Source organism: Herpailurus yagouaroundi, unplaced genomic scaffold, assembly GCF_014898765.1.
Source record: "Herpailurus yagouaroundi ecotype Mexico unplaced genomic scaffold, PumYag 569, whole genome shotgun sequence".
NCBI lineage: Eukaryota > Metazoa > Chordata > Mammalia > Carnivora > Felidae > Herpailurus > Herpailurus yagouaroundi.
Genome location: NW_024412786.1, coordinates 7,193,813 through 7,213,018, shown reverse-complemented (window position 1 = coordinate 7,213,018; position 19,206 = coordinate 7,193,813). Strand labels below are relative to the sequence as shown.

The 19,206-nt window shown below is 56.2% G+C and overlaps 1 protein-coding gene across 1 annotated transcript in view; it reads right to left on the bottom strand.

Moving 5' to 3' along the window:
- NAP1L4 (nucleosome assembly protein 1 like 4) overlaps window positions 1-19,206 on the bottom strand; it is a 36,815-nt gene that overhangs the window by 7,459 nt on the left and 10,150 nt on the right. Inside the window, exons 4-13 of the mRNA XM_040465808.1 lie at window positions 15,906-16,074; window positions 13,728-13,869; window positions 13,154-13,240; window positions 11,671-11,802; window positions 10,859-10,930; window positions 6,347-6,486; window positions 4,989-5,134; window positions 3,239-3,261; window positions 2,866-2,985; window positions 382-411 (exon numbers count right to left, since the gene is read on the bottom strand). Of these exons, the coding sequence (XP_040321742.1) occupies window positions 382-411; window positions 2,866-2,985; window positions 3,239-3,261; window positions 4,989-5,134; window positions 6,347-6,486; window positions 10,859-10,930; window positions 11,671-11,802; window positions 13,154-13,240; window positions 13,728-13,869; window positions 15,906-16,074 (1,061 nt within the window). The remainder of the gene's footprint in view (window positions 1-381; window positions 412-2,865; window positions 2,986-3,238; window positions 3,262-4,988; window positions 5,135-6,346; window positions 6,487-10,858; window positions 10,931-11,670; window positions 11,803-13,153; window positions 13,241-13,727; window positions 13,870-15,905; window positions 16,075-19,206) is intronic.

Genomic DNA, 19,206 nt, shown 5'->3' with positions numbered 1-19,206 from the left:
TGAGAAGGGGCTGAACGGACGGGATTCAAACTCTCGGGGCCTCACTTGCCCCAAACCAACTAAACAACCCCTGGATTTAGACGGAATCGACAATCACTGTCTGGGACTGATTATGTCACATCCTCCGGACACAATGGCTTCCGGGTACTTCATCCCCTCACAGATAATGGGCGTCAACACACTGCTGAAAACGCAGGGTCAGCCGCCGGACCCTGGGGCGGCGCTGGCCGCCCCCCTGGTTTTAACAGGGCGCAGCCCTCGGAGGCAGCTCCGCACAAGTTGGGTGTAACTGGTCTTGTGCTTCCGCGACCTCGCGCACTCGAGCAGGGGCAGCCCGGCGCGGCCGCAGGGAAGGGACGCTCCACGCGGGCCAAGTCTTACCTCCTCTTCTCCTTCCTCACCCTCTTCAAACTGAAAAAAGAAAACAGAGACAAGTTTTTAAGTCTCTGGAGCGCAAGGGCGCCCCGACCCAGACACAGTCCCCCCCGTCAAGTGTCCCTACTGGTCAGGCCCGAGGAAAGAGGCCGGTCGGCAGCACCCATTCCAGGCCCAGGTCTCAAGGGGAGGGTCTGCTGCTGGACCATCTTGGCCTTGGAACGGGGACTAGGCTGCGGCCAGCGCTGCGGGGCCTCGTGTTCACAAGCCCCACTGCGGTCACAGGACTCCGGGTGGCTGAAAACCACTGAAAACAAGGCCTAAGGATGGGCGGGGGGGGGGGGGGGGGTGGGGGTGGTGGAGGGGGTGGGTGGAGGCTGGTCAGCATGAGAACATACTGGGTTCACCTGGGAAACTGGCTGACCTAAGCAAGCCGGCAGAGGGCGTTTACTACAAAGATGCATGAACTTCCACGGCATTTTATGTCTCATACAAGGATAAACGTTTCTGTGTTAGAAGTACGATAAAACCTGGGTGCTAACCTTTAAAAGAACTCAGAACTAAGGCGTGCAGAAGAGACCCCCAACACTGTAGCTGGCTGGTCTTGAGTGAATTTCTCCCAGGTCCAAAGACGTCACGGGTCAGGCTCTCATTCAAGCTCCAAACATCAGACTCCGATCACAACCAAACCCACAACAAACCTTATCGCTACTGCCTGCATGGCACAAGAGACCCGTTAAGCAGGCCTTTTCTTCGTTGGAGTCCACACACGTCCCCTCAGTGACAGCTCACACAGAACTCCAGAGAGCGGGGGCCGGGGGGCCCAGGGCGCGGGCCCTCCCGCGCCGGCAGGTGTCTGAACACACCCCAGGGCCCTTTCCCCCTTGTGCCCTGACCGGCCTGTGGCAGAGGAAGACCCTGGCTTGCTCTCTGGCAGCTAACTGCATTTCAGCGCAGCCTCTGACTGGAACTGGCCTCCGACGGGCCCAAGCGCGGCTTTCCTGAGGTTCTCAGCAGATCACCTCACTCTGGACCCGGAGGGGCCTGGGGGGTCCTGCCGCAAGCACACCTGACACTCCCGCAGAGCGGCGGCCCCCGGGTGGAGGTGGGGGTGGGGGTGTGGAGCCCGCGGGGCAAGCGAGCCGGGCCGGGAGAGCGTGGGAACCGAGCCGGTCCCCCCGCACCGCGCGCGGGGCTTGGGCAAGGCTGCCAACGCCACAGAGGCCTGCAGGTTAACCTCTACCCGACAGGCGCCAAGGAGCGGTGCCAACAGGAGCTACTCTCAGCCTCACGTGTCACCAGACTCCCCACCACTGACCGCACTGTCCCGGGCGGACTCCGCAGCAGAGGCTGGCACGTGGCTGCCGAGGGGTCAGGACCCCGGTCTGAGCAGTCAGCGTGCGGCTCCCCTCCGCGCGGAAGGCAAGCCATGCCGGCCGCGGTGCCTGCCCCTTAAATAAACACGTGCGGGCGCTGCCCCCTCAAGTTTTAAAACTCGTGGGTGTGCGATCAACGAAGTCCGGGCACCCCCGGTCTGGAGACGAGCTTTCCGGGGCGCGTAGTCACGAGAGTCTTGGGCCACACTAAGTAAAGCCGAACATCCGGTTCCTCAGTTGCCAACAATCTCCGTCACGGTCTTTACGCCTCCCATCAGGTGGTCCTGCTGCATCGGACAGTGTGGGCAGGGGAGCACAGAAAGTTCTGCCGGTCGGGCCGGTCTACCACCCGTGACGTCAATTTCAGCCGTGCTGCTTACACACCTGACACGACGCGACCCCGCCCCACAGCCGCCTCCTGCCCCAGCCCGGGACTGAAGTTAGCTCATCTCAGATGGTCTCCGGCTCCACAGCTGACCCCCCCCACAACGACCGTGAGCACAGAAGAGAACTGTGGGAAGCGGGCCTGCACTGCCCCTGGGCGCCAAGCACCCGGAACCTGCCTCGCTCCCGCTGCCCCGTCTAAGGCCTCGGCAGACCCCTCAGAAAAGAAACCTAGAACCGTCCGGAACACCCAAGAGCCCTAAAAGCAAGAGAGTAAATACCATCTAAAACACTTGCAGCAGATGCTACAAAACAGTACTGCCATAAATCAAGCAGACCCAGTGGCCTGGGCCTCGGTTGTGATGGAGAACCGTCTCCGGTGACCACAGGACAGCTCGCCAGACTGTGCGCTCAAGCAGAGAGAGCAGCCTGGCCACCTTCCGTGCAGCACGGGCCTCGAGTCTTTGGGGCTGGTGCGCCACAGGCTAGCAGGGGTCAGCTCGGTGGACGACCGTCTGCCGTGCCAGACCTCCCTGAGTGGCATTTTCCTCCCGTTTCAAAGTTACCCAAAGCTTAAAGGCAGTAAGCAGGACACGGCAAGCACCCGGGGCCCCCCGAGGACAGGCTGGCACTCCGCTCCGAGGCCCCCCGGAGTCCCGCTCCACCCCTGCCCTGTGCCCCGCCACCGGGGGACCCCCAGCTGCCCCTCAGGGCACCCCTGCCCACGTACGTTGTCGTCATCCTCTATGGCCTCGCCCGTGAAGTAGAGCACGGCCCGCGGGACTATCCGCTCACGAAAGAAATGTCCGATTTCAAAGTCGGAGGCTAACGTGAATTCCGAGTCTTCGTCCTGAGAGGGGAAAACGTCAACACGACTCGTTTCCGCGAGACGAGCACCACGCCCTCCCACCCGCACTGTGCCCGCGCTCCGGGCGGCCTGGCAGGCGGGGGCACGGGGACACGTGCTCCAGACCTGCCCCATGGTGCAGTGGACAGAAATGACAGAAACGCCCCCCGGGTCTAAGGGAGGAGGAAGCAGGACTGAAGGGAAGGCAGAATGACTCTGGACACAGAGGCGACTCTGAGGACGACACAAATCTTACCAGTGATTCTCCATCCCCAGATGCTAGAAAACAAAGACCAAACACATCAGCGTTACAGGGACGGCCAGGACCTGGGTAAAGCCCCCTCGGGCGGCCCGGCGGACAGGTCGAGTGCCTCGGCGCACAGCCCGGCCCTGCGCCTCCCCGCCCGCCGCCCGCACCGCCCGCAGACCTGTGCAGAGGGCCAAGGGGGAAGGCATGCCCAGCAGGTTGGGGTTGCCAGGTGGAAAGGCCCATCGAGTGGCGGCACCCCGGCCGTTCTGCGCCTTCAGGCCATAAGCGGAGCTCACACCAGTGCCCCGCGCGGGACCCCGCCGAGAAGGGGGACGGCAGAGCCGTGTTAGCAAAGCAGCGCCCCTCGGCTGGGTCCGCGGGACGTCCTTCCTGCCAAACGAACAGATTCCCTGCGGGCAGCAGGAAGCACCGCACGCCTCACCGACACACACACGCTGGCTCGGCACACACACAGCCGCCCAGATCGTGGTGCCGAACCAGAGCCCGGCCCAGGACCGAGCGTGACAGGAGAGCCAGGGACCGAAAAGTGAACAAAGCCCAGTGACGTTCAGACCCCCGACTTCAGAAGTGCTCGTTCCAGGCCGGGTCTCAGGAGGCGAAGGCTTACCGCGGGGTGGGGCTGGGGCCCGGCGGGCAAAACCCAGCCCTGCGGCCCGCGTCCCCAAGCCTCGGCATGTAAGCCCCCCACCGTGCCCCCCCCCCCCCGGGCTGAGCTTCGGGTTTGGGGACTCTGGCCTGGGGGCCGGGGCTTTGCTCCCTTGACTTTGGGACCTGTTTCTTAGATTTAAGAACAAAAAGGCCATCTTAGATTTCCATCATTTCAAAAAGCATTTTATCGATTTTGGAACTTTTTCTTGAGCATCTGTCACCAACCCACTGTCACCTCATCCTCGTTTTCACAGAGCTCATCACCCGATAAGCTTATCACATTCACCACACGACAAACTTACCCTGTTTCTCTGACTACCTTAACAACAGCTGTACACGGGGTGCCTGGGGGGGCTCAGCTGTCCGACTTCAGCTCAGGGCATGATCTCATGGTCCGTGAGTTCGAGCCCCACACTGGGCTCTGTGCTGACAGCACGGAGCCTGCCTGAGATCCTCTGTACCCCCCGCCAACCCTTCCCCTGCTCACGCTCTGTCTCAAAAATAAACAAACATTTAACAAATAAATAAATAATACTCATCGGAGGAGTCATTCATCTACCACAAAATTTCGGTGCACGGTTCAGGGACCCCTGGCCTGTCTGTAGAGTGACGCGACCAGGACAGTACAGTTTTGGGGTCCCAGAAGTCACCTGCCCAAATGGAGTCCACTTAATCTGACTTCAACTTTCTTCAATTACTTAAAACCCAGTTTGGAGGCTTCCGGCAAACGCGCCGCCTTTCAGGGCGAAGCCGTGTCTACTTCACGGGGAGCGCGTGCAGGTGGCGGCCACCGTGCACGCGAGGCTGCAAAGGGCTTCTTCTCAAACGAGGAAGCCGAAGCGCTGAATCGACGGCTGCGTTTGGCACCCCAGAGGCTCCGAGACAGACCCAGGAAGAGAGGGGCCGAGCGGTGAAGGCAGCGAGCCCAGAGCGCGACGGCCCGCGGCCGAGGGCGAGCAGCCCACGTGCCACCGCGCACACCCGCGAGAAACGGTCTCGCGCGTGTCGTCTTCAGGGGGCCGCCGGACAGGACCCCGAGGGTAAGTGACTCTAGGCCGCGCGTGACGCTCCCAGCGCCACCGCTCACCTTTCAGCGGGCTGAAGAAGTTGAAGAACGAGTCGTTGGGAACCTGTTTGGTGATCGTTCTCACGGTGCCTCGGCCCTTGTGCTTCTGCTTCTTTCTGATCGTCTTGACGGTGACGTTCTTTCCTTTCTTCCAGTCAATGACGCACCTGCAGAGACGGACGCCCATCACGCACACGTACACCCGCCACGGGAGAGCCCGGCAAAGCAGAGCCACGCGCCTAACCCGCACAGCCCTGTCAAAGGAACCCACCCATGGGTCCCCGCGCGCCCAGGCGCATCCGAAGGTCAGCGACAGGAGAAGGGCCAGAGGGGCGGTCTGCCACCGTCCGGGCTGGGAGCACTGCCTTGAGCGGAACGCGTTTCTCCCGAGACCTTCCGTACTTCTTCTGTGGCCGAGCCCGGTCAGCGCGGGGCTAGGGTGCCCAAACGATGCTCACAGGTCATCACCTGCTGTCTCCTGGCCCCAGAGCACAGCTGGACTAACTCATACACCCAAGTTCTCAAGGCAGCTAAGCAAGCAGAACAAGCTGCCGGAAGGCGGCAGGCGACCCCTGGCCGTATTCGCGACCGGGGCACAGCACGCCGGCTGCCGGCTGCCGGCTGCCATGGGGGCCCTGCCGGGGGGTGAGCCCGGCCGGCTTTCTAATCTTCCCATCACTGGGGCTCAACAGGCAGCCCCTGGCAGCACGTGACTAGCGTCTGCTCAGGACGCTGTTTCCACGACGACAGCCTGGGCCTGGGAAACGATCTGACAGAGTCACCATTGCCATTGGAGCCCGGCAGGGTCTTGACGAGGCGCAGAACTGTCACACGGGGAGATTGCAGCACCTGGCTCCAGCGAGTAAGGCTCGTGGTTTCGGCTCAAAGATAGAACAGACCACGAGGAATGAACTCCAACCCACACTGTCTCCCTGGTGATCTCGCCTGAAATCACCGAGGTGCTGGGTCACGAGTCAAACGACAATTAAACTGCCCCATCACTTTTCGAGGAAGCAACGGACCAACGCTGCCCTGCACAGACTCGTCCACTCGCTCAACAAATATTGGCCGAGGGTGACTTATCAGTGCAGCGAGGACAGCTTCGTGTCAAGGGACTACAGCAGCCAATGCCTCCTCCAATGAGGAAACCTGGCCATTTACCCTACACGCTGGCACGCGTGACCTCGTGAATGACACATTTCCCAGCACAGGCCATCATAGCCCCACACAAAAAGACTATTTAACTTAAATCTCTCTGTCTACTGGGCTTTTAAGAAGATTACAGACTTTCTGCTTTATTCCTAATTTCTCTTCCGCGTGGAGCTCTGCAGTCACCTGCTTCTGTCTCACAAAACGAAGCTGGAGCGGCGTCTCCTTACCCATCACAGTCGACTATTTCAGGGCCTTCAAAGGAGAAAGGATCGGCCTTGTCTGGCTCTGACTTCATCTTATATGTTTTCGTCAGGACTGAGTTGGTAAAGTAGTCGTTGGGTTCAAAGTGGAACTCTAAGACAAAAGACTGAAGACAGAAACTCCGGGTGAGCACGGGTGAAAACACAAGTAACCAGTGACAGATCTCGTGAGCCGCACGGCGCGTCCTGGAAACCAGCTGCCCCGAGCGCGCCGCCACAGACGGAAGCCACCAATGAACAGCTCAACAGCGACGGCCACGTGGCAAGAAAAAGTTCTGTTCCAAAAAACACCGGTACAGAGTCAAGACACAAACGACAGGTGGGGGGCCACCTGCCGCACTCCAGCCCCAGGAGGGCGCACGTGGCCCCCGAGGCCCCCTCCCCGGCGGGGTCCACACTCTCCTGAGGGATCCCAGCTTCTGTCTGCTGCCCCTGGCCCACCCTGCCAAGGTGGGGGTGTAGATGGGGAAAGCAGACGGCCGCGGCCCAGCCCCCCTCTCCCTGCCATGCCAAGGGGCCAGGCCCTGTGGGGTGCGGGAGCACTGACGGGGCCTCCTCAAGCCCCACAAAGGACAACTGCATCCTCTGTTCACAAAGCCCTCTAGAACCGGAGAGGAAAAATGGACACAAGGTGTGTACAAAGGAGCAGTCAGGTCACAAATAAAGTCAAGCGGCCAGGAAGAAAGATTCTAGTTTTCCAGTCCGTACGAATAACATCATACTGGCGAAGCGTGTTGGGAAAGCAGGTGCCCTCCATACTGTGAACAGTTTTACAAGGGCACACCTGGCACAATCCAAAGATTAGTGAAAGTAAAATCAATCTAAGGAATTTATATTCCATGTAAAAAAGACACCCGGATGGATGTGTCACTATGTGCAAAGACACTCACCTCAGCCCCATCTTCAGGAAAAAAAGATGGTCTTGGTTAAGTAAGTTACAGACACAATTTACAAGACTGACTCTGAGTTCAGACAGCCCGGGTGCCCAACACTCTGCCTCTAAGTGTGGTGCGACTTTGGGAAGTTACTCAGTGTCTCTGTGCTTTTGTTTCCTCATCTACCTATAAAATGGAAGTAACAATCCTCTCTCTCTCCCCGAGTTGACTAGAACAGAGTTCACAGAAGTTCATAGGCAACGCCTGCTAAATGTTACCTATTTCAATCTTCTTAATAATGGCATAATTACCAACTGGGAAAAAAACAGATTAAAAAGACTGAGAGCTCCTGGCTGGTGGAGCATGAGACTCTTAATCTCGGGGCTGAGTCTGAGGCCCATGATGGGTATGGAGATTTAAAAAAAAAAAAAAAAAAAAAGTAAAATCCAGGGGCGCGTAGGCGGCTCAGTCAGTTGAGCGTCCGACTTCGGTTCAGGCCATGATCTCACGGTTTGTGAGTTTGAGCCCCACGTCGGGGTCTGTGCTGACAGCTCAGAGCCTGGAGCCTGTTCGGATTCTGTGTCTCCCTCTCTCTCTGCCCCTCCCCCGCTCACGCCCTGTCGCTCTCTCAATACTGACTAAAAGTTAAAAAAAAAAAAAAAGTTAAAAGAAAAAAAAAAGTAAAACCTTAAAAACAAACAAAAAAGACTAGGACCAAAGCATATCCACTAAGGGAGAAGTGAAAGCCTGACCATCCAGAGCACAAGTCACTGGTCTGGCGGAGTAAAGCGTCAGATGGAGTCCCCCCTTCTCCATCTGGCCCGACCCCCAGGGCTAAAAACAGCACCCATCCTGGAAAAAGAGCACCCAGTTCGGAGGCTGCGATCGATCACTCCAAGCCTGTTGGGGGCGGGGGCGGCGGCCACAAGCAGGCACAGGCGGCCGGGGACAGGGAGGGCTGGCGAGCGGCACAGCGTCACTCCCACTTTTGCACCGACCACAGTATCCCCTCCGTCCTCTGCCACTTCCTTCCCTACCAGCTCTCCAAACCAAGCGTACGATTCCCCGTCCTCAGGTTTTCCTCCCTGTAGGCCGCCGTTCAAGCCCAAAATAACTAACCCACGATGGGGAGGATTCGGGAAGGGTTCAACGGGAGAAAAGGGCCCAAAGACGAGGCCACGTCCGTCACACACACACCCCCACAGCCGCGTCAGCCGTAAACACGCAGCAGATGCCTCGTCACACTCACACCCACGTGTAAGACCGGAGCTCGCGCTCGCCCAGAGAGGGTGCCAGCGCTCCCGCGGGGACGCCCAGGAGCAGCCCGCACCCGGCACGGCCCACGGTAGGGGCTCCCGTCTGCGGAGCCGGCGTGGGGAGCTCCGATCCGCCGCTGCTCGCAGTTACGTCAAAAGAGAGACACGAGAGCACGAGGACCGCAAAACAGGACGTGGACCAAGATACCGCCAGCAGAAACGCCAAGTGGGCCTCTGAGCCTTGCAAACGTTCCTCTCCTTTGCCCCGGCAAAACTGCGCTGAGACGCATCCGAACTGAGGAAACCCCCAGGAACGTAAACGAGACCCGGGGCCCCGTACGCTGACCCGAGCGCAGCCCTTCAGACGGGGCGGCGGCTGCACGCGCCTGGGCACCGCCCGATCACCCAGCGGCCCCAGGGGCAGTCGTGACCGGGTCCCACCGCTGCGGCGGCACCCACGCCACACCATCCACACACGCGGTCCGTCTGCTGCAGCGTAAGCGTGGGGACCCCGGGGGGGGAGGGCGGTCACGAGGAGAAGCAAACACACTGGCTGCGCTTCATCCTGAGGCTGGATGGTTCTCGTGCCTCTGACTTTAGCGTCTAAAACAGCTCATAACCACCTTTAAAAGACGACCGCGGAAACCGGGTCCGCAGCTGAGCTACTTCTGCAAGACGGAGATCTCTGCGCTTCCCCGTATTTCCTAAGTTTTCCACCGACGGAGGGAGCCACGAGGGAAAAAAGACTGGCTCGCGGTCGACCAAGACCAGGGCTCCTGTCTGCCTAGAAACCTCTGCAAGAGACGGAGACAGGCCGAGAAAGAACACGGACCCGGGAAATCACCAAACGGGTGTCTAGTAACAACAAAGAAAAGAAGGAAAAAGAACCGATCCAGAAGAGAAAACTTGATAAATGGAGTCTAGGTGCCCCGGTGACTCAGTCGGTTAAGCGTCTGACTCTTGATTTCAGCTCAGACCATGATCTAACGGCTCATGAGTTCAAGCCTCACATCGGGCTCAGCACTGACTGCAGAGCCTGCTTGGGATTCTCTCTCTCTGCCCCTCCCATCCTCTCTCTCCAAATAAACAAACATTAATAAATAAACGGAGTCCAGATGACTCAGAGGTGAGGAAGAAGTGTTAGAAAAAAACTGACACAGGATCTTAAAACGGCATGCACGCAGCCCCTTGGGAAGGTGGGGGGAGGATCATAGGAGTCCAAGCACCGGCCCGTGACCGCCCCACACGGCCCCCAGGGGGCGCTGTGGCCAAGCGCCCCCACAGGCCAAAGAAAAAGCCCCGGGAACCAGGCTGACCCGGTGCGGCAGGAAAGGGGTGCCCCACAGCCTGGGAGCAGGCTTCACCAAGGTCCGCACCCTCGACCTGCAGGCGGGAGAGCCAAAAGTCACTTCCCAGAGTGAGAAGGGCAGGAAAAGTGGAAGGGACAGACGCAGTATGGCCCCGGCCCCTCGCCTCCGACAAGGCACCCGCAGGACCAGGGAGAGAAACCCACTTGGCGACACTGGCCCTCGTGCATGGCGTGGGGCCAGCGTTCTGTGACCGGGAGGGAGAACGGCCGGGCCCCAGGTCTCAGGCCCCTCCGCACCTTCCCCCAGACCCATGGCCCTGGGCCACGTCCCGGGGCCTGAAATGGAGAGCCACGAGTCCGTCAACCGTGTGGCGCTGGAGTGGCTCCAGCACCGGGATGGAGCCCCTCGGCCAGAGCCAGGCTCACAGGCCCGAACCTGCCCGTGCCAGGCCCCCCCTCACGCAGGGTGGCGGATGGGCTGGCCTCACACTCCTCCCACACCGCAGCAGGAGTGCTGGAAAGAGGTGCCTCGTGGCAGTCAGGGCGGGGGGGCATTCTTCAGTGTGGTCCCCCCCGCAGTGTCTTGCAGGCATTAGCATCTGGGGTTCCTAGGACAGTGCCGCCCGAATCTGAGGACACACCTACCATTCTTTCCACACACGTCCGAGCCTCACAACCCCGGGAGATGCTTAGGAGAAAGACGCCATCACGCCCTCTGGCAGGGGAGGCAGGGGACAAGCCAGCTCAGAAAGCAGCGCACAGCACGGCGGACACCATGGCCAGCGAGTCCAGTCCTGCGTTGGACTCTGGCCACCTGCCACGGGCAGCTGGCAGCCTGAGCGGCCTGTCAGGCTGTGCAGCACTGCTTGGCGAGGCCCAGGGAGGCCATAGGAGAACATCCTAGCTCTTGGCGACCGTCTGGCTCGGGACCACCCCACAAGTGGGGGCCAGGTCTGGATCCCCTGCCCCGGCTCTGAGCCGCTCACCCTCAGCAGCCTGACCCTTTCTGACGCCAAGTAGGAGCTCGGTCAGTACTCACCATAGGCTGCCCGGGGTCTGAAAACTTCACTTTAATATCCTGCAGGTGCTTCAAGATCGGCTCGTCGTACTCCTAATCATAAACAGAGCAGAAACAACTTTCTAGCAGGCCTTTTCAAAGCAGCAACACGCGTGGTCTTTGAGCCACTGCTGCTCATAGCCCCAGGCGCTGGACCCACAGCCCTGCCGGGCTCTGTGCTCGTCAAGCAGGAACTCCCAGGAAGCCACCCAATCTGTTCACCGACCATGGGTCTCGGTGACAGCAATGAGGGGCAGCCTCTCTCTGGCACGGAGTGCTGGGAACCATCGACGCCAGGGAGGAAGGACAAGGGCCCAACTGCTTTCACACTCTGCCAGCTGCCGCCACGTACGGGTGTCGACCAAGACTGCTGGTCTGCACGTCTCCGAAGAGAGAACCAGAAGAAGCCCCTGGGTCAGCCCACTGACTTTGCTGGCCAACTTCCTGGCCTCCTGGCCTCACAGCTCCCCACTCGTTCACTCACAGTAAGACGGGGAAGGGGCTGGAGTCTGGGAACGGCACTCTGGGCTGAGGCGGCAGGCCATCGCGGAGGGGAGAAGGCTGGTACTCCAGGTCTCGGCTCAGCCCCAGAGCTGTAGGCCTTCCCGGCAGCACCGCAGTGGAGGCGGGGGTGGGGGGGTGGGGGGCGTTGCAGCAGTGACACCCTCCGCCCCCCTCCGCTGGTCACAGAAAGGGCCTTTCCGCCCACCACGACCAACCACTAAACGCTCAGATGGTTCACAAGTGAGCAGCTTTTAGACGAAGAGCTCTCTGCGACGTGGACATCTGCTCACCTGGACTAATTCACTCAGCATATCTACGTTTCTAAAGATGGTGAACCAGAACTCTGGGATTCCTTTGGGGTTTGGCTCCTCTGCTGTCGCGACTTCCTTTTCCGCGATGACTACTTTACTTTTCACGTCTCCCTAAAAAAGCAAAGATGCGACAGAGAGCAATTACCGCAAAGCAACAAAGTTAAAAAGAATTCAACGGCTTAGTGCACGATGGAAGTTTCAGAACCCTGCACAAACTTCTCTCAGAAGCTGTTCTTGGAACCCGCGTCCCCAAGACCACTGAGCAGGTCACACTTTTAAACGTTTCTAAGGAACAAAACATTCAAGGCATTCCATCGGATGGATTTCCATGATACAATTTTACAGCATGGCACAGCACCAGCAAATTCAGGAAAGGCTGTCCAGCACCAGCTCTAGGAGACGTCCGTCTTGGGACAACCACCCACCACCGGAGAGAGACCCCATCCCCTCAGCAACAAGAAACAGCCAAGCAGTGTCTACCCCAAACGATAAGGACGTGACTATTAACATCGGGACAGAAACTCCACGCAAACATCAGGGAGGTGACCGGACAGGCTACGTGCAACCCGGGGGGTGGCGGGGGTGGGGGTGGGGGGAGGCTTTTCTAACATCAAAGCCCAGGAGAGGGCGGGCCCAGGAGAGGGCGGGCCCAGGGAGGTCAAGGACAACACCAAACGGAGCCACTGGAAAGTGCAAACGTCTCCTCACACGGGATTCTCGCGTGAAACGCTCGCGAGGGGCTTTTTAAATTTACAGAAGATTTTCCTTGAGCAATAAGGAAGCGATTGACAACTATACTCATCTGTAGCCATTGCTTCAACCAGGCCGGGTTCTAAGGCTATTGAGACTATCACACGCTTCAAAACAATTCCCTGAGAACTAATACTGGAGGATAGAAGACACTGGTCTCCCAAACAAAATCAGGCGGAACTTCCGGTCGCACTGGAATGGGACCAATCCTGGAAGGCTGTCCGCAGATCTAAACGCCCCGGGGCACACTGCGACTGCTCCGGGGTCGCTGCTGGGCCCCGAGCAGGGCGGCACAGACATCCACCACACCCTCCTCACAACCCTGACCTCGTAGTGACCGCTGACGCGGGTGTCCCCTCCTCTCATGGGACTGTGCCTTTCTCTTGACCGAGACTTTGCTGATGTTTTGAGTCCTGTCCATCCGACCCCACGGCTCAGTGCACTGCTGCACCGAGCGGCTTCCACGACCAGACGGAGAAGGGAGACGTGTCTGGTTCGCAGTTTTAACTGCTGCCAGCCCTGCTGGCCGCCCGGTGCTCCCCGCCACAGAGACATCCAAACAGCCAACCTAAGAGTGAATTCGCACCTACTGGGAGGAGCTCCTTCCTTGGTGATGTTACACCGAGGACTGAAACCTGTTCCAAGAGGTTGCTTATTTCTAACTGCACTGAAACAACAGAACACAAGTTGCAGTCGTTAAAAAAATACTCACGGCCAGCTTATCCTCCTCTTCGTTCTCACTGTGCCACTCTGATTCCGCGTCTGTTGGTTCAACATCACCAGTGATGAACTCCCTTCTCTTTAAGTAAAAGTGAGACCTTCTTAGAGCTATAGTAAGTTATCCAGGAACTCAAGAGTTAAGTTTGCAAATAACATCTGTGAAAAACCGAATGCTTTTATAACTTAAGATTCTAGGGGAGCCTAGGCGGGGGGTGGGGAGGGAGGGTGGCTCAGTTGGTTGAGTGGAGTCCGGCTCTTGGTTTGGGCTCAGGTCACGATCTCATGGTTTGTGGGTTCGAGCCCCACATTAGGCTCTGTGTTGTCAGCGAGGAAGCCTGCTTGGGATTCTCTCTCTTCCTCCTCTGCCTCTCTGCCCCTTTCCTGCTGTCTCTCTCTCTCTCTCTCTCTCAAAATAAATAAACATAAAAAAAAACAAAACAAAACAAGATTCTGAGGTTTAGGGCTTAAAGAGGAACATTCAAGGATTCATCACTAGGTACACGTGGATGTTTTACTTCAACTTAGATTTGAAATCCGTGAGTGAAATGTCCGCGCAAGCCGCCCACCTTGTCAAAGAGAGGCTGGTACAGTGCGGCATACTTCCTCTCCAGGTCATGCACCTCCTCGTAGAACTTGGCCTCTATGTGAGCACACTTCACCTGCAGCTGTTTCAACGCATTGATTCTTCTCTTCACCGCTTTGGGTAAACTGACACGAGATAAAAAGTAAAACATCCTTATGGCTGCAAAAGAAGGCAGAATGCTTTTCAATTTTCTTAAGATAAACGTAGCTTACCACAGAATTAACATCCTTACTACAGAAAAGGGCTCCTAAACACCGTTAAAAGGACAAACATCCCCACGGCAAAGAAAGGTGGAGGGGTGGGCAGAAGCGGACAACTAATCAACAAAGAAAAAATACAAATAATCAAACGTGGAAGAAAGGTTCAATCCCACGAAATATCTGGAAGAACATTGATTTACAAGAACCGCTGCCTTTTCCTTACCTAATTATCCATCAAAAACAAAAACAAAAACAAAACAAACGACTCCTGGGTTTGAGAAGCCTGAAAGGCAAACCAGAACCTGAATGTTACGGAATGTTCCTTGGATCCAGTAACTCTATTTGCAAAAATTTACCCTAAGGAAATAACCAAATATTTATGTGCTGATAGGTCCACTGAGACATTATTTGTCAAAGTTAAAAATAATGAAAATAAGGACAAGCTGAGCAGGGCTAAAACACAGCGTGTCCACAATCACATTTTCACACAATATTCAGCACCAAGAGAAGCGTTCACACTCACACACCGAGGGAGATACCAGACATGACACGGACAAATGGGGCCTGTTCCCTTCCAGAGTCAGGTAACTTTGAGCTTCTTTGCCTCCTGACACTTTTCTATACTCTAAAAATATTTGTTTGTATGCATTACTTTTATAAACAGATTAAAAAAAAAAAAAACCAACAAAACCCTTTCAACCCATCAGAACGAAGTTTAACCTGAAGCTCTCGGTCCCCATCTGGAACAAAGAGCAGGTCTCTGGGCCTCATCCCAGACCCACACGGCCCCCTGGACAGCGTCCACCTGGGCTGGGCCCTCAAGGCGGGGCTGGCACTAGCCTGGACACCACAGCCTTCCTCCAGAAAGGCACAGAAGGAACTAACCTTCCTTCAACAACAGTCCCAGCTGCTCCTATGCACAGCACTGTTTAGAAAGTACCAGAACAGCCTTATATCACAAAGGACCCCGGCCACCTCAAGGTAAAGGTCCTTTAGCAAGCCTCATAAATCCAGTCCCCCTTCTAGGACCTTCTGCTGGCAGGACAGCAAAGAGGAGGCACAGTGAGGACGTAATGAAACAGCACATACATAAACACCTGTATTTCTTTTGTGCATTTTAAAAAATGCACAATGTTTTTATATAAAAACATCTTTAAAATTTTGTTTTTAATTTTGTATTTGAGAGAGAGACCGAGAACGAGCAGGGGAGGGGCAGAGAGACAGAGGCGGAAGCGGAAGAAGGCTCCAGGCTCCGAGCTGTCAGCACAGAGCCTGATGTGGGGCTCAAACTCACAAACCGCGAGATCGTGACCTGAGCCAAAGTCAGACGCTCAACCGACTGAGCCACCCAGGCGCCCCTCTTCTGCATTAATCACACAATTACAACTATTTTTAGCTTTCCAAATCCTCCTAATGGAGTAAAAATAACAAAAGATTCTAAGCAAACTGGACCCTGACAACCTACATCCACTTGTCCTCCAACCGGTTACATTAACTCCAGAGTCTCCCCCGCAGGCACTGTCCGTGCAGTGCGGCCAACGTGGAAATAACTGCATTCCACGGAACCCTGTTCCTCCCCCGGCATTTCCTCCCCGTGAGCGCCAGCCCACTCGCCCAGAGTCTAGCCAGAAAGCTAGAGACCGTCAGCGCCCTCAAGTCTCCTTCTCCCAGGCAGTGTCACTACGTCCATCTGCGGGCAGCGGGGAGAGACCGCGCCCCGCCCTGAGCCTGGCCCGTGGGCCCAGGTGGCCCCCCAGCCCCCGAGCCGCACCACCCCCTACAGGCCTGCGTTTCTAGCACACGCTGAGCCCAGGCGCTCCTCTCTGGAAGCCGGAGCCCGGCTCCCAGCCCCCAAAGTCTGCTCGATGGGAAAGACGTTTACTCCCAGTGTAAGGAACCAGGAAATCGGTCTTTTTCCCTTTCTTGAAGTTGCACCAGGGGCCCACGCACAGCATACTCACGTCTCAATGTAACTGGAAGGAGTGTGGGAGACATTGTCAAGCCGTTCCTGTAGAGCTGCCAAAACTTGAGGGTTCTGCATCACCTGGTCGGTGAGCTCTTCTAGTAAGAGGTAAAAACAAGGCCAAAAAATTGAGAATATGCCCACCACAGAAGAGCCAAGAGTTAAAACTCATCAGCACGCACCTACTTAGCTTTGTTTATTTAATTTCTAATTTTTTTTTTAAATAGATTTTTACTTATTGAGAGACAGGGAGACACAGGGCATGAGAGGGGGAGGGGCAGAGACCGGGGGAGACACAGAATCCGAAGCAGCTCCAGGCTCCGAGCTGTCAGCACAGAGCCCGACGCGGGTCTCGAACCCACAGACCGCGAGACCACGACCCGAGCCGAAGTCGGACGCCCAACCGACTGAGCCACCCAGGCGCCCCCACGTTTATTTAATTTCTAAATGTAGCAAGTAGCTGAAGTACATGTTTTGAAAATACTCACTATGTATTTTAAAGGCGTTGGATAGCCTCTGTTAACTACCTGAGTGGTTAGAAATCCACTGAAAGGTACCTGGAGATTTCTGGTACTCACTTTAGCTGTCTAAGCCCCAGATCTCCCAAAAGAGGACAGAGTCATTTCCCAACGGAGGAATGCCTATCTCCTGCCGCCCCGCCATCCTGAGGGGACCCAGAGGCCAAGGACAAGGATGAGGCAACTGTCCCTCAGAGAAAACCAGCGTGCACCTGCAGTCTGGCTCACAGCCCCGGCAGGCTCCTGGAGCGTCCAGACGTCCAAGCGTTGCGGGTCCCCACCTTCACCTACGCTGCCCTGCCCAGACCCACCCCCAGCACATAGCAATCCCTGCCCGTCCTCCTAAAACTCACCGGCCTCGTCTACCACACTGCCCTTTTGGCTCACACAACATTTGTACTATTTCCCAACAAAGAAGCAAGACACTGAGGAGGAAGGAAGTGTCTCTGGCTCAACTGTAACCACAGAGTGGGCACATCATCTGGCCCCCGGTGCAGACTCTCAGCATCTGCTGAGCCAATGCCCTCTTACTGACACTCTACAGGAACCTACGTAGCACACTCACCTGACTCCAAAGGTAGTCTATACCTGGGAGCTCTCTCTGCTCCCTCACTCTTTTTTTTTTAAGATTTTCAAGTGACCTCTACACCTAACACAGGGCTCGATCTCACAACCCCGAGGTCAAGCGTCGCAAGCTCCACCCACTGAGCCAGCCAGGTGCCCCTCTTTTTGTAAGCAAGTGATGTGGGCAAGCAAAGGACACTAAAGTAGGCAACTGGATTTCAACATTTTAATTACAAAGAACTGCCACCATGAAATAGTGTGTATGTGTATTTAATCTATGTAACTGTGTAATGTAACACTGTATACGTGTACAATGCATAAATGCTACGTGCATATACACAAACACACGTGTCCTCTAGCTCTGGCCACTGAAAGGCCTAGAAACAATGACAGTTAGCATCTATGTTCTGGTTTTTTTTTTAATGTTCATATTTATTTATTTTTGAGAGAAAAAGCACAAGCAAGGGAGGGGCAGAGAGAGAGAGAGAGAGAGAGAGAGAGAGAGAATCCGAAGCAGGCTCCTGGCTCCAAGCTGTCAGCACAGAGCCCGATGCGGGGCCCAAACGCACGAACCGGGAGATCACGACCCGAGCCAACGTCAGGTGATTACCTGACCAGGCCTCTCTGGTGCCCGAGTTCTGGTTTTAAAATGTATCTCCCTACCAAAACAGGGCCCCTGGGACAGATGGTAGATTCCAGCTCTGGAGCAAGGGAAGTACAAGGAAACACGGACCATCACCTAGCGCACAAGCTGATGGGGACATAACAGAAGGCCACAGAAGCCAGCTTGAAAGGAACTCCACTGGCAATGTGGGACAACGTACATACCAGAAAGAATGATGGCAACTGGTAAGACACTGGAACAGAAATCGAGGAGCCTACAGTAACACTAAAATGGGGGTTGGGAGAGTAGGGAAGGAAAGCCGGTCTTCTTTCTTCCTAGTGTTTATTTCCAAAGAGAGAGAGCGAACGAGCCAGGGAGGAGCAGAGCAAGAGGGAGAGAGAGAATCCCAAGCAGGCTCCTGCTATCAGTGCAGAGCCCGGTGTGGGGCTTGATCTCACAAACTGCGAGATCACAACCTGAGCTGAGATCAAGGCAGTCGTTTAACCGCCTGAGCCACCAGGCGCCCCGACTGTCTTTGACAGATGTAATACACAGCAGGACCGTCTTAGAGAAACGCCTTGCTGCAACCACCAATGTCAATCCTGATTAAAGGATCACGACCACAACTCATGGAAAATAGGGTGCCCGCAGGATAAGCGACAGGTCACTCACTGACCGGACCCTCCCAACGGGGAAAGCTGCCAGGCGCTGACGTAACCAAGTCCTCAATCTCAGCACTGACCCCGGGCGCAGCCCCAGTGCCCCTCCCACACCATGTCCCCGGTGTGGCAGTCTGAGTGTGACGGGGAGGAAACCGCCTGACCCACCCAGAGTGTGGACGTTCTACACGACAGCCGGGGCACGCAGCCCACTGATGTGTCATCACGTGGAGGGCGGTTCTAGAACGAAGGAGACGGAACTGAATTGGAGACGTGACCCCTGGCCAGTCTCGGACTTGGGTGCGGGCGGCAGCTGGAACAGAGCTGCTGAGAAGCCCAGGGAAACAGGAACGCGACTGTGCTATCGGCTGGTGGTGCCCTGTCAACCCCGCATTTCTCCATTGTGGCAATGGCACCGTGGTGATGATTGTGCATCCTGCTTTGCAGGAAATTTACGTGGAACTGTTTTCGGAGAAAAGAGTCAGGTGGTCCACAACTTGCTTTCAAACAGTTCAAGGGTAAAAAGTACAGATACAGAAATTTTAAAATGGAGGAGAAATCCCATCTGTGAATTTACAGACCGAATGACATGATGGAGTCTGGGGTTTGCTCCAGAATAACCAGGGAAAAGAAGAGAGGACACAGATGGGAAGACCAGTCCTCAGCTGAGGCACAGAGATGCACTGTGCAAGTCACCGCACTTCTGGAAAGCCTGAAGTTCTGACTGTAAGTTTGAAATGAAGTCCCGATTTTCAGGGCGCCTGCTGGCTCAGTCAGTTAAGCATCCGACTCCCGATTTCCGCTCCGGTCATGATCTCACAGTCTGTGAGTTCCAGCCCCACATCGGACTCTGCACTGACAGCTCAGAGCCTGCTTAAGCTTCTGTCTCCCTCTCTCTCTGCCCCTCCCCTGCTCACTCTCTTTCTCTCTCTCAGAATAAATAAACTTAAAAAA